General features: G+C 35.4%; 1 protein-coding gene across 3 annotated transcripts in view; it reads right to left on the bottom strand.

The window, feature by feature from the left end:
• The window catches only part of LAMA2 (laminin subunit alpha 2), a 336497-nt gene that overhangs the window by 227219 nt on the left and 93312 nt on the right, over nucleotides 1-15966 (bottom strand). For all 3 annotated transcript variants that reach the window (XM_068184425.1, XM_068184426.1, XM_068184427.1), the window contains exon 4: nucleotides 10605-10847. In XM_068184425.1, the coding sequence (XP_068040526.1) occupies nucleotides 10605-10847 (243 nt within the window). The remainder of the gene's footprint in view (nucleotides 1-10604; nucleotides 10848-15966) is intronic.

Raw genomic sequence — 15966 nt, 5'->3', positions numbered from 1 at the left:
GCCTCTCTTGGTGAGGAGTGTGGGGGTGCTAAAGGGGTCAGTAGGGGACACAGCTGGGACAGCTGACCCAAACTGACCACAGGGATATCCCCCACAATGTGATCAGCAATAAAAGTTGGGGAACAAATCTGCCACAGCCTTTAAACCATTCTTTTGGATCTGTGTTTCCTTCAGAAGATACTCCAACTTCTGAAACAAAGAATAGCTCTACTGTGGCTACTTTGTTATGTCCCTCCGTAGGAAGCTCAAGCCACAGAATCCACCTGCTATGGATTTGCTGTCCTTGGCAGTCCTATTATATCTCATTTGGCTATCAGCTTTATTATTCTGATGTGCTTGAAAATGCTTCTCTTTGGATTTTTTAGGCCTCCAGCATAAACATTTTTTGGTAGGAAAGGGCAGCAGTTTGGTTCTTGGCTCTTCTTTTACCTTGCCACAGTTTTATGTTAATTCACAAAATTCCTATTTTCCTTGCTTTTAAATGATGTTTTTCAGTGTCTAATACCTATTAACACTCAGGTATTTTATGCTGCTACCTTTTTGGATACTCTAAAATCTATTCTTTTTTTGCAAATAGCATGCATAAACTCCTACATATTTAAAAAGAGAAGATATAAAAATATATTTCTACCCTCAGAGATTGATTTATAGTCTTTTACTCTCTTTCAAAATTTTCTTAACATTAAACAGTGAGAATATTATTGCCATTTTACAGAACAGTCTTTAAATAACAGTAATTTGAGCCATCCTGCCTTGCACCTCTTCTCACAACACTTTGAATTGCATCCCATAATCTTAGTTCTACCATAACATTGCTTCTTGAAAGAACATTCAAATGGATTTTAAAATCAGTCTTGGTGACAGAAGCTAAGAATAGTTTACTTTTTCACTATAGTGGGTTTTTTGCCTTTTTTTTTGCTTCAGAGCCTCCTTACGTAGTCTCGCCACTTTGATTAAGTAGTACTGCAGTCCTAACTTTTCCTACTCTTCCTCAGGCATGATATACCAATTTTCTTTGACAGAGACTTGTTTGCTGAGACAGTCTGTCTACTTACCCAGATTTCTCTCTGCTTTCTTCATTTAAATGTTCTTAACTCCAGACCTCAATCAAATAATTGAGTAATTTGATTTTTGAGTAATTTGAATTTTGAGTAATTTGTCCATTGGTCCACAGTGTTTAATTGACTAACTTTCCTTCTATTGAATTTTTGTAACATTTACTAGGTAAACTATGCTGCTCGGGTTTTCTTTCCTTTTCTCTTTCACTCTTTTATCTTTTCTTTTCTCCTTTTCTTTTCTTTTCTTTTCTTTTCTTTTCTTTTCTTTTCTTTTCTTTTCTTTTCTTTTCTTTTCTTTTCTTTTCTTTTCTTTTCTTTCCTTCTTTTCTTTTTATTTCTTTTCTTTTTCTCTGACATGAAAGCATACCTATATTTGGCCTCAGGCTGATATATTCATATCTCCCTGCTTCAATGAGATTTTAGTAAATAAAGTTGCTTCTTCACGAAGTCCACCTGGCTTTTAATGAATTTGTCCTTTTTAAAAAAAAATTCATTTTTTGACAATTAAGCTATTCTTTTGCCCAGTAATTTTCCATGTTAACATCTAATAAAAAAAAAAAAGAAAAACCAACCAATGAAAAAAACCAAAAGAAAAACCAACCAAAAACAAACAAAAAGAACCAAACCAAACAAAGAAAAAATAAAACAAGAAAAGAAAAAAAAAGAAAAAAAAAGAAAAAAAAACCCACTCAAAATGGATCTTCAGTTCTTCTAATCAAACAGAAGACAAAAAACCCTCACCAAATACCCACTACTCTTGTTTTGCTGTCAGAATGAAACCTATTACTGTCCAAAACTCTGCTACCAACCCCAAGAAGAGAAATTTGGGTCATTCAAGTAAATACCAACACTTAAGCATACCAGCTCCCTTTGGAATGCTGAAAGAGTATGTTGAGTTATAAACTACATTTACAGGCACGAATCGTCCTTTTAAAATTTGGAAAATCTTTCACAGATTTACATAAAGATGTGTAACACTTTTCAGTAAGCATTGTGGTCAACAAACAATGGATGCTAAAGGAAAAAGGTAATTATTCTAATCAATTTGACTTCAAACTGAAAGACTGCTCTGTATATATATATATTTTTTTTTTTTTTGCATAAAGCTACTTCATTACTTTTTAAGTATTATTATTCATATGATTAATAAGGTTTTTTTTTCTTTCAAGAAATGGTAGAAATTACAACATCAGTTTTTGCTCAGGGAGAGATGTGCCAAGATAGAAAACTGGGCTGTCTAACTACACAAAAGAAACTTTCATTCCAACTTGGCCCAGATGTACCAGTAAATATCCTGTCTCTTGTTTTCACAGTAATGGGAGACTGCAATACCACTTATACTCCTCTTTCCACATTTTTTTCCTGATTGCAGCATAATTTAGAAGTACATTTCATATTTTTATATCCATTCTTTTTTCTGCATTATTAAATATCAGAATATAGTCTGAACTATCAACTTGAAAATATTACTTAAGTTTCCTTTTTCGTAGGCAAAAAATAGCAGTGAATATTGCTATAATGTTAGTACCAAATTATCAACTTGCAAAATTAGTTGTAGAAGTTTTGAATAAATTATTGCAAAGACAATTCTCATTGTGCATAACAAAATCATTTAAAATTCTATGTTTTCAATACTTTTTATGATACTGAGCACATATGTCAAATGTTTGTCTTCCTTTCACATATCTTTCAATTTGTCTATTAGAAAAACAGGAAACGTTAATTTTACATTTGTGAGGCAATATACCATTGTGTAATCAGAATATTTAAAATGTATCCATTTATTTGGCAGGCATTGTTAAAGGTCTTTTTTTCTCAGTCAGATACTCAAGTTTAGTTGTACTAAGGCAAATAACCAAATTTAAATAAAAAGACAAAACCCCAAAAGTAACAAAGTTAAGTAGACCCAAATCTTTGTCCAAACCTCTAATCTGTTTTATTTCTTTTCGTAAACCATTTCATTCAAAGTTATTCCACTGGAAAGTTTGGAACAGCTGAAAGCTTATGTACCAAATTTCTGGAAGAAAACCAGTATTCTATCACTTCTTGGTAAACACAAGTAACTTTCTAGGCTGCTACATCCTTTCAAAGCACTTGAGAAAGAAGACTTACAAGTAGAAGTTATCACAGTCATTTCACTGAGACCAATCATATATAAAGGGTATCCAAAAAATGGTATCCATGTCTTGAGCAAAAGTCTTCCTGAAGCTGCTGTAGCCAGAAGGTGGGGGTGGGGGGGGACTCAAAGAAAATGTAAACCAAAATCAATAGGGAGTATGAGTAATCCAAGAGTGTTAAGCAGGGACTGTTCAACCTCTGAAGTGATGCAACACTGAATAAAATGAGATTAACAGCCTTCATGGCAGACCCAATCTGAAGGTTACTGTTGATTTCAGTGGAAAGATCTTTAATAACAAGCACCATTTATGTACAGATCCTGTTGGCTGTCCCTACTACTAATCACTACAAAAACCTAAATGTGTATTGTAAGATGGAAAAACGGGATGAGAAAGATCCTAAACTGATGGGACACTTGGATTTCAGTTCAGAGAAAACCTAACTCATTATTTCTTAGAAAATGAAGTTGTGCCACCTAGCTAGACAGCCTGACTCAAAGTATACTAAAAACCTGGGAAGCAGAAGATCTTGGATGCAAGAATTGCATCTGATAAGAACTCTACTTGCTAAAGTTTTCCTTTGCATTCTAAGCAAAAGACTGTCACTCATTCATAGTTTTGTGAAATTGTTTTTCATTGTCTTTGCATTGAAAAAATGACCAAATAATTTTTTTTTTTCATTTTGCATCACATGGAATAATTTTTATCAATCAAAATAAAAATTTGCCTTTCATTGTTTGGGAAAAAACCTGAATTATTTAAAATTATTATTATTCTCCCACTTCAGATGTCAATCAGAAAAAAACTGTTCACAGATCCCTATTTTAGATTCTGAGTCAGACTGCATTCATTAGTCTCTGCCTAACGTCTTTGTCTAAACTGTGATGCTGGAAGTAGAATCCACTTAAATTTCTGAACAGTTCCATCCATTAATAATAGACTGTTACCTATTTTTTTGATATGGTGTTTTTGTTTTTTTTTTTTTTTCAGTGAAAATATAGCAACACAATACTGGTAACAAGACAACATATGACATAACCACAAGTACTGTGCTGAAGTGTACAGAAATGCAAGTCAAATATATGGAAATTTAGCATACTCATGAGAAATGCCTAGGGTGATTGCAGCTGAGGGCAGGGACAAAGATATTACTGGCATTAATTTTTACCATTGATGCCTTTTCTATATCTTATGCATTTGAAAATACACCTATCACTGTTACTCAAGGGGAAATAAGAAATTTTTCAGACTTTAGAAAATTATTTTGCAATAAAGACAGGATACTGAATACATGTTAGGAGCTGAGACGATTAATATAAAAATAGGAACTATAAAGGCAGCATCAACGCTGTAATTCACAAACTCTTAAGCAATTTCTTAAGAAACTGTGAAGCATCTGTATCATTAATAAATAAGAAAAAAAATGAAATAAACTCAAAATTTTTAGTCTGCAACTGAATACATTTCAATTTTGAGTACTTCTAAAATTCGCACCCTCTGTCCTCTTAGCATTGACATTCTCAGTCTAAATTTAGCTATGAGAAGAACACACTTTAAAATCCATTTTTATGTCTCTTTTTCTTCCCTTCCTTCTCTGTGAACCACTGAGACTGCACCAAACAGGACAATCACTATGGTATGAAGAGGAGAAAACCAGCATGCAAATATTGGGAAATACTAAAGTTCAATCTTCATGGTATCACAGGCCTGAGGCAAGCTCAGCTAAGTACTGGGACACTGGGGGACGTTCCAAGGGACCTGAGGCATGCATTTAAAAAGGGACACAACACATGCATTCAAGTACTACGGCAATAAGTGAACAAAATGAAAAAAAAATACTGTCAAGGCACTTGTTTCTGTTTATTTTTCTTCTTTACTTGGTAAGTACACACTTTGAACTTCCACTTGACTGAAGAATATAAAGGCTAATGAACATGCTTATACAAGGCTTGTCTTTACTACCATAGAGTATTTTAATTTTTTTTTTTACGTTATAGTTACATTGCTACAATCACAAGAAAGGTATGAGATTAAGCACTTAAAGGAGCAGAACTGAAGCATCACCTTGACTGCAGTATCGTCCTCACCACTGTAACAGCAGTAATAGAAAGACTTATTGCAGAATATGAAGGAGATAGGTTACTTAATTCCACCATAACTCTCCTCCCCGTCAGTCCTCTCCTGCTTCAGCCTTAGCCATAGAAGAGACAGAATTTTCTTGTTAAAGGACACTAGGACTGAGAGAATCTTTGATTCTATTGTTCACACAGACACCTTTTGCCAAAGTCTTTCAGTCTCCAGTTCTCGCCTTTGAACATGGAAGTACCATGCAGTTTGCAATGGACCATAGCAGATGTGCAAATATATTACCTCCTTAATAATAAACCAATAGTCATTACCAATATTGTTTTATCAACCATCTGGTCACACTGATTGCTTCACAAATGCTTTTTGCTGAAAAGAATCAAGCAACACCAAGGACTGTGTTTAATATGAGGAATCCAGACAAATGTTTTGGAAATTTGGTCCACTTGGTATACTGCTATTAGGAGTCATTCTCATTTCTACAATAAGATTACTTCCCTTCAAATACAGGGTTTCTTGTATCCTTCAACTTTTCTAAATTTAAATGTCAAGGTAGAGCATTCTCAGCAAATGAAAATAACATATGAAAGGCATCTCACACAGGACAATCAGAGACTGTTTCTCTTACTTTACAAGGAAATATTTACTGAATCCTGAGATTTCGTCTCTCCATTGTCACTGTATAACCCAAACTTTAATCAACTGCAGAAATATCCTTTGAGGCAGCATCTTCTGACAACAGATTCTGCCTGCAAAGAGGGAATTATTTCTTTTCCTTGAAAGTTTACATACCTTCCACACCACCAGAAATAATTATATTTTTTTAACCAACTTTGACAGAACAACTCTATTTGATGACAGACAAGGGAGAAAATTGGGTATTTCAATTAAGATTTTAAAGTGTGGGAATTAAATTCACCACCTTACTCTCAATTTTTAAACTTTCAGAAAGCCTTAATTTAGAGAAACTCAATGTTTCCCAGAATATTGGTGGGGGGGTGAGGCAGGAGGGGGGAGAGTGTTTTTGCCTTCTTAGTAAAGGGAAGTCCTTTCTTATCAGATTAATTAAGCTTTTCTTCCACTGCCTTCATTGCATGTGACTTTCAATATCTGCTTGCACAAAGAACTACTTGATACAGAAGAAAAAAATATAACAAGTTTTTTTTTAATTTAAATATTTATTTTCTCCTAGTCTAAACAAAACACTCTAAATTAGTGTATGTTTGAAGAATGCTGCGTCCAAGTGTAACCTCCAATTTTACTTCCTACAAAGCTGTGTCCCATTTCTATGAAAAGACATACATTTTCCTAACATGTTACAGTGATCCTGCTATATCCTTGTTATAATTGCACCTGAAGTTTTGAGATGGTCCAGCTTTGAAACAACTGCAAGCAAGAGGGAAGATTCCAATGTATCAAAATACAAATAACCTACATGTGCTAATTCAAACAAGCATTTGCTAAGAGAAATCTTTCAGCATGTCACAGAAGAGAAAATTACAGCATTGAAGGCTAATGTTCAGAACCTTACATTCACCTAATCACCAAGGTAAACAGGTTGTGAAACAAATTTCAGTCTAGAAGAAGGAGAAATACTTCAATAAAATGGTGCAAACTGGATGTAAACATCAGAGGCTCCTGTGTAAGCAAAATGAAGTAAAAATCACTATAGTAACACACTAACTTTTAGTTCTCAAAATAATGATCGTCTGAGGAAATAAAGAAACAAAGAAATGACATCCTTATACAGCGTTTAAGTAAAGATGAAAACAAAATAAGCATTCTTATTTACCTGAAAATACCAGACTCACATCACCAGCTATTATTTTTTACCTAAACTGGTCTTCCTTACACAATGTAAAAAAATATTTTAAAATACTATTAAAGCAAGAAACACCGGTTCAGCAAAAGGTAATGAATACCTCATTAAGTGAACTAATCTCTTCCCCTTATTTTTATGGTATGGGGAGACGGAGGAGTTTTGTTAATTCTTGTTTTGAGATACTGTTTTGGGAAGCTTTAGCTCATATTTATTTGGGAACTGAAGCATTTCTCTTATGAGGATAAGCTGAAGGAGCTGGGTGTGTTCAGCTTCAAGAAGAGTTGACACAGAGGGGACCTCATTGATGTAGGTAAGTATCTTCTCAGTGGTGCTGAGCATCAGTGCTAGAAGCAACAAGCAGAAAATGATGCACAGGAGATTCTACCCAAACACTAGGAAGAATTTCTTTACTGTGCAGTAACTGTGCACTGGAACAATTTGCCCAGAGAGGCTGCAGAATCAACCTTAATGGAGATACTCAAAAACTCTCTGGATACAATCCTGTTCCATGTCCTCTAGGATGACCCTGCTTATACAAAGAGTTTGGACCAGATGATCCACCATTCTTACCCATTCCATGATGCTGTGAAACAGCTTTGTTGAAAGTCTACCTTAGCCAGTATGATATAGAGACACACTGTTTTTCTAGCTATCACTGATAGCTTAGTATGGAAACCAGAATGCTAGGAATCTTTCTGCATTCAAGTCTTCACTTTTAGAGAAATTTCTTTGAGAGTTTCTTACATTTTTCATTTAGAAGTTGTCATTATGCAATTTTCCATTAACTCATTCAATAAAATTCTTTTTGCAAATAATCCCTGGCCTATAGATTGCTTGTTCCCATTTAAAATTGTGCTAGTTACACAGACTTGAAGATAAATCACAAGAGTTTTTTTTTTTTTTTTTTTTAATTTGTTGTTGCTTTGTTGGCTCTGTTGTTCTAGCTCTTGTTGGTTCTAATTCTGTGACTGGCCAAGACAATATTACTGGTGCAAATAGGAATAGTATTAAAAGACAAAAAATATTTGGCTTAGAATGAACATTTCTGGAAATATGCTAATTAATCAAGTCATTGACTAAAATGTTCTTTGAAAGTATACATGAGGAAAATATTTTCTGATTTTTCTAAGATGACAACTTAGACAACTTTTAACTTCAGACAGTATTGCAGATGTACATTTGACATTGGCACTGGCTTGCCAAGCATGCTCTCTGTGCACTTCATCAGGTTTTCTGGGTGTACACCACAATGGTGTGCCTAAGCAACTTGTGGGGTTTGAAGCAAAGGCACTTCATTTACATTTCATAATCCCATCAGTCTTACAAGATGACTGCAATATCTGATTCACACAACAAAATTACTCTCCTGGAACAAACATAAATTATATGCAGATGTAGGTCTACTGAAAGACCAGGAGCCAAATACCACCAGCAACACAACTGCAAGTAAATGTGATATTGGTAGAAATGTTATTTTTCATGTTACGTGCTTGACAAAATATGAAAATTAATTAACTTGGGTTAATTCTCTGTAAATGTTACTTCATAACGCAGCCTTTAGCTACTCAGACAGCTGAAACTAGAGGTTTACTTATGAAAAGAGTATTGTTAAAAATGTAAGATAATTAGTTCACGTGGAATGATACTCCTCCAATCACTATAAAGGTTAATACTTAGGCTTTCCATTTCAAGCTGTTCTCTCTCTATTACAGCCACATCTCAGATTAATAACTACCTGCAGGAGGTAGTTTAGGGTTTATCCCATGCCTTTCATGAGTATGCCTGTATCTAACAACTCCCCGTTGCCAAGTGGAATGGAACAGATACATTCCTCCCTTCAAAGACATCTTTGTCTTTAAAGAAACCACATACCAGATGTAGGTAATTTACTAAGGAAAGGATAGAGCACATCAGACCTGGTTAAAAATTGTTAATTGCACACTTAAGATCAGAATTAAGTTCAACTCAATTCAGTAGGCTTTAACCCAATGTTTCAGTCATGGACATATACCAGTGTGCAGAATAAAGTTCTTTGCTGTTTAGCTCAGCCACTGAAGAACACAGAGACTCAATGGTTTAACCAAGAAGACAGCAGACTACTGGAATCAATATCTGCCTGTGAGAGAAGTGGATAACCAAATAAATGGAAAAATGTGAATTAGATTAATTACTGGAATAATTACTTTTGCATTATATTTTCAGTGCAGACATGTTCTCCCAAAGAAACATAAAATTTCTTTGCAAGTGATAAATTGCTAACTCATGTTCTGTTCACCCCTCAAAAAGCACCCAGTTAGAATCTGTTTAAAAATACAGCACATGTATATGCACTATTTCTTTTAATATCACTTTATCTGCTTCTGCTAGATTTTACAAGAACAAATACCCATGCAAATGATACAGCACTAATGATACAAGCACAACTACAAATACAAAATACTTGCCATTTTTCCTAGAACTGAAATGATTTCCCATATGATAACTTAATAATCTGAGACTCTCTTAGATTCAAGGTTATAGCTTTCTACAGTGTATCGACAGGATATTTTCACTGAAAGCTGATTTTTTAAATTTTTGTAACTGTCATTGGAAATTTTCTGAGAACAGAAACGAACTATATATATCTATACCCAGGACTCAAAAACAACTGCATTAACAATTTTGCATGTGAACATAGCTTTGTGTTTAGGGGAACAGAAGAAAGTAATTTTGTACTTACTTATATGAAAATAAATTATTAAAAAAGTGGAACATAAAAAATAACAGAGGGATAAATATTGAGGCTAAAATTTCATTTGCAGAGCAAGTGTTGGAAAAAAATAGTGAAAAAAAATACAATTAGAATGTGGTACACATGGCTTTTCCTCTCATCATTTTGTGTGACTGAAAAGGCTGCATTTTCAGCTACAGGTGTTACATTTGCCTTGTTCTTTCAATCACAGATTCTCATTTTCAAGTCCCCACATCTTTTCCACACCTTCCACACCACAAAAGACTGGTCCATGATTCATGTGCTTAGACTTGAGTAAAACAGTAGCAACCTCTGAAAGAAGAAATAGGCATAAACAGGGGCAGAGGGTCACCTCTTAAGGCATTAAATTAAATTCTGGCTAAAATCATTATCATTTGACATCCTGGCTTATACACAGGGACTGAAAATGCATCTCAAAGAAAAGTGGTTTATGAATTCACTGAGTCCGTGATTTTTCCCAGTATTCTCCCCTTTGTTCACAAGTGACATGGGAACATATTTCAAGCACGTAAAGTTGTCCAAAAGTACTAAGTGCCTACCTGAAAAACTCTTTTTACTTCTTGTTTTACTTGGTAGAATGTTCTTTATTAGCATGAATCTTGGGTGCATTTATATAGGACCATGTAAGATGAGCTTTTAAAACTTGCAAATAGATTCTCTCCACATTTATCAATTGTACCAAAACACTCTGTCTACTGAAGGCAGATTTGCAATTAACCAAAGCGGGGTTTTTTCTGCTATGTTACATATGGAACACCATCTGATCTTACCTCTCCATTTTCCAGAGGGTGGATTTTGGAATAATAAGAAGTGCATATGACTTCATCATCTTTTATGTAGGACGGGGTTCCAGGCCGGGGATGAATGTTGTAGCGTGTCAGGCACTCGCTGTCTGTGATGGCATAGTACTGCCACGGCTGATAGTCCACACCATCCAGTGAGCGCTCCAATATCCAGTTCCCAGGACGAGGGGAGTTAGCTGCTTTCACAATAACATACGCGATCTGGAAAACCTGAAAAATACAAGAATTGTTAAAATACAACTAAATACACAATTTAAAATTCATTCCTATTTCTTCATAGCTGCCAAAATAAGTACTGTAAATATGCTAATGCTTGACTGGTCTTCTTTCCTCTAGAAATGGGGAATGACATTATGGCCTTAGATTACACAGAAACTCTAAAACTACAAAAAAAAAAAAAGTTGCATTAGGCCAATAGAGACTTCGAAAATAGAATTACAAAGCACCCTAAGTTTCACATAGCTATGTAGGTAACTGCTAAACTGCCATTTCAACCAAATGTTTGCAGTTTGTTTTCAAGTATTTTCCATTTGTAGGAGTGGCATTGTTTCTTTATGTATGTTTATAGACATACACTTTCCACAATGTTTAAGAGTTGCCAAACTACTACAACCCTATCTCTGTTAAAGAAAAACATACTTTTAAGCTATTGAAAGAGAATCACATCATGCTGAAATCATTCTTTAAAACATTCTTGTTTCAATCACACAACCCAGCACTGTGACCATGAATAAGCTTTACAGGACAGAGACACATCAAATATCACTACAAACAGAAAGCAAGCAGATAACCAATGCTCATTATAGTCCATTTTACCTGCTATTCAATTGATTTATCAAACTTTATTTCTGTGTACATGCTTGCTGGAATGCAAACCACAAATATATTTGAAATTGCAGAATGACACACATTAGTGATGCAGGTCTAGTATGGTTTGGTTTTTAACCTACTAATAGCCATATGCTACAGAGGTAGAACTGAAGCCAAGGAAAAGAAGCAGCTATTTCTATTAGAAAAGCAGAACACATATCGAGTTAATATTTTTAAGATGCAGTGCTGTGAGTCTGCACATGATGATGCCAGAGGGTATAATGGCAGTGTTGATTTAATACTTAAAGGTTTTTGTATTGGATAGTCACTGTAAAAAAAAATGCAAGATTCAGATTTAGTCCACAGATTTAGTTTCTTGTGAATGCTTAGACAAACAGTAAAGCCACCAAAAGAATATCCAACAGTAAACAATGAAAGAAACAGTAAGAAGATTTGAATTGGTGTTTATTACCCACCAGTATTACTGTAAAATAGAAAATGTGTTAAGTGGCAGAGTACAGCAAGTATTCCTGAATACTTTATGCTGGAGACAAGGAAAATGTTTCTCTCCAGTTATCATTCCTAACTTTTGTGCAGATGCTGAGAATGTGGTAAGATTCACAATCATTTCAGTCAGGAAAATAAATCACTAGCAGCCAATGTTTTTCAGTGGAATAAGAAGTGGGTGAGACAGTATTTATTTCAACCTGAAGCACATGTCTGTAACTGTACCTTCTTGGAGAATTATCTCATTATTTTTCTTTAATAACATTAAATAAACACTCCAGAAAATGAAAAAAAAACTGTGTTTCCATTGTTCCAACAGGAATCATACAATCATTTGTCCCCTTTCAGAAATCCCCTTTCCTCTCTCAAACTCATTTACAGCTATATTCCACTGTGGCCACAAACAATTATAGTTTTAACTGTCCTAGATCAGTGTCACTAATACTCTTTACAAAAAACAGAGACAAGCAAACCATTAACAAATCTCTCCAAACTGTTTGCCCCCCAGTTGAACTCTTAGAAATGTAAGAAATACAGACTAGAGATTTCATTCCAGAGTACTTTGAAATATTTTTTTTTTAATTTTACATAAGCAATTTACCTCAAGTTCTCAGAAAAAAGACTGTTCCTTATATGTTGAATAGGTAACAACTGAGGTTAAACACATTGCTAGGACTTCTACCACAGAAGATCAGTGGTTTAGGACATATCTCACAATAAATTCATAACCACAGGTGTGTATACATATAGTTTCCTTTTTGGAAGTCCTAAAATTTGCAAAACTTCATGTAAGATTAATTGTTAAATACAGCCAAAAAACCATTTAGTTCTGCAAACATCTTGGATGCATTGGCTCTGTGGGCCAGAGGTTTAATCAACTGGAAGTCTTTTTCTGTTTGCTTGCTTTGAAATATCAGGCTGTGTGGGAAAGTGAAACTTTCTACAGTGACTTTTCAAATTGAAGCCCTTTTCCAATAACATTTCCTGCATATTTTGCTGAGGATGTGTTTGAAGTCTTGTTTCTTGCCTTCATATAGTGCACTGCTTGACTGCAATGTAATATATACCTTTGGCTTTCATTATTTTTAGCATGCTCTGTGAATGAAACTGCAAAAAACCAAAAAGAAAATCAGTGGAGAATAAAGAGCATATTGCACATCACAGTGAAATGGATGTAATTTCTCTAATCTAAATCTGACAAGAAAAAGAACTTCTTAATGTAAGTAAAAGAATACACATGAAGAGCTGGTGGTTTTAACTACTATTCAGTTACAGTTTTCAACCTGATTTGGACTACTACTGTCCCAGCCTCTACGAGTTCCTTCTGTCACAGCACTGAGCTATCTGCAACTGCACTAACTTCCTGGACAGAGAAACAGAGCTGGATCTACCAGTCGTTTTAAACATTGGTACACTGTTAATGCTAACTGCAGACAAAGGAAGATGCATCAAAAGCATCATGCATCAAAAACATGGCCTGGATGATATTATTCCTGATCTTTCTAAGGCTAGGCTGAAGACAGTACAGGATGCTAATCCATGCTTCTTAAAAATACCTTTCCTTTGGGAGACAGCTAGAACTTTAGCATGACATGAGAAGATGGTTGCCCCAGCTCAGTCTGCTACACCAGGCACTACCAGCTCACCACAGTGCTGTGAGGCAGAGAGCAATCATGGTGCATGCCATGTTTTAGTGTGCTTTCTCAGCAAGCTGGCAATGACAACAAACAGACTCAAATTAATAGCAGCTGTATAATTATTCTCAAAGCAAATCAATGTAATGGAAGCAATGCTGACTTTCCAATCAGCTGGAAAACTGTCCTTCTCCAGTTAAAAGAGTAACTCTTTTTTTACTGTGGCGTTGTTTAGCAAATACAAAACCAGTAAGTACTACTTAGTGGCATGAGAAATCTAATAAAGTCTAATGTTGCATTTGTTTCCACAATCAAAAACAGTGATATGTTTGAACAGTTGGTTCAGTATTCTGAAGCCAACCTTCCTAGTACATCGTAACACCAATCTTCTACTCCCCTGGGGTAATCAATGGAGCAGCTTGGTTTACTTCTTCAAATGGCATCAATAAATCAACATATGTCAAATGACAGAGCAACTGCACCACCTTAAAGCACATCTGGATTTGTACAAGTCCAAAAGAATGCAACCTAGGGCCCCTAGCTTGCCTATACAAATGGGAAAATGGAGCAATACCAAGATGCCTGGTAGCATGCAAAATATCATTAACACAGCTGCCAAAGCACAGGTGGTGCTTTTTTCTACTTGTTCCTGCTCATGTGACCATAGCAGTATAATTATGGGAGTGGGAGCGAAATAGTCTAAATACTCCTTTAAACCTTTCCCAAATTATAGGCAACATAATCCTCAAGATGAGAAACAAAATGAGTCTTGGGTCTCATTTTGACTGGTAATTGTCTCAGCAGTGAGAACTATGAAGCACATATTGTAGGAACACTTCCGTAAGTTATAGCACTGTACCTTCTTGTGAATGCCTCATAAGACACAGAAAAGTGCATCCTACTATAAAGGATAATTTGCTACACTAATATTATTCAGATAGAGCTGAAGTGAATCATTAATCTACATAGGGTTAACTACTGAAGCAGGAAATCTCATTGTGTCCGACTCCCACTTGTGCTTCCATTAAAAAAAAAAAATCCTTCAGTTAGAAAGCATTCATGTAAATCAGAATATCAGCAGAGGAAAAAAAAATTGTACCACACAATTCTACAGAAGTATTTCCATTTCATTTTCTCAACAGAAATTTTTTTTTGCTCTAATGGAGGCTTCCATCAACAGTCTGGTGTAAACTCTGTATCTACTTGTTTAATATAGTTATGTAAAGTTACTGATTATTATTGCAGTTCAGTGTCAGGACTTAAGCCAGGACTAGTTTCCTTACAGGCTGATATAAATACTGTCACACCATATGACCTTTACCATGACACAGATTTATTTAAGCAGTTATTTAAAAGTGCTGATAGGGGTAGAAAAAGCACTGCAGACTCCCCTTGTCCCAGTGTGAAATCCATCCAGAGGAGTCGAGGCTATCTCAGAACACCCTGAGGTTAAAGGGGATTATTGGCTACAGGGGGGTCCCCCTCATTAAGAGAAGCAAGAGAAAGTCTATGCAGAATTCATTATGGAATGTGTTAAGGGGATTGTATAAATGGATGAGACTTACAATGGAACTGTTTAGGGGAAGGAATAGAGGTAGAGAAAGGGAGGGATCAAGGTGGATCAAGAAGGAACAAGTGTAAGATAGAGGGAAAAGAAGATGAAAGGAACCAGTTGACTACAACTGGCTGATCAGCATGTTAATCCTGAACTGATAAACTGAAGTTTATCCCATTTTCTCACTAAATCCTGTTTCTAAATATCTTCTTTAGATGTGCTCTCTCTTTTTAGTGGGTATGGGTGAATAAGAGTTAACTTCAATCTCAGCAAGCAGAAGAGATCTAAATACCAGCAACTGTAATGGGGCTGTAAATCTCCAAGACCTTCAAAGGATTATCTAAGACTAGCTACTGAAGCATTGCATGCCCTGGTTGCATCCATGGATGTATATGCCCCTAGCAGACATTAATCCTGATCAGCTGGAGAGGAAGAAGAGGGTGAAGCAGGCTGTTCTGTGTTTGCGTTCATGTGGGTGCTGACAGGGCACTGTGGTCTATTTATGTTGCTCTGTGCAGCCATGTGTGTGTTTCACTCTCTCAGGAGTATTGGCTCTGCCTTGCTACAGTCTGAATTTGAAAACAGACATAGGAGCCTGAACTTCTAATACCACAGGTGACCAAGAATCAGAAATCACAGACATCTACAGATTCTCAATGCAAAAGTGCTCCTCAATCATAAACTTCTATCTTGATACTCACATATAAAAACATTTGTTATATATGTAGCACATCATGCATAATAAATACCACATTTTCACTGTTTCTCATTTTAAATTGGCCTCTCCTAAAGGTTTAAGACATGAAACAGACCAAATTCAACT

The sequence above is a fragment of the Anomalospiza imberbis genome, chromosome 3 (assembly GCF_031753505.1).
Source record: "Anomalospiza imberbis isolate Cuckoo-Finch-1a 21T00152 chromosome 3, ASM3175350v1, whole genome shotgun sequence".
NCBI classification, from domain to species: Eukaryota; Metazoa; Chordata; class Aves; order Passeriformes; family Viduidae; genus Anomalospiza; species Anomalospiza imberbis.
The sequence above is the reverse complement of the archived record's forward strand: the minus strand, read 5'-3'. Positions and strand labels throughout refer to the sequence as shown.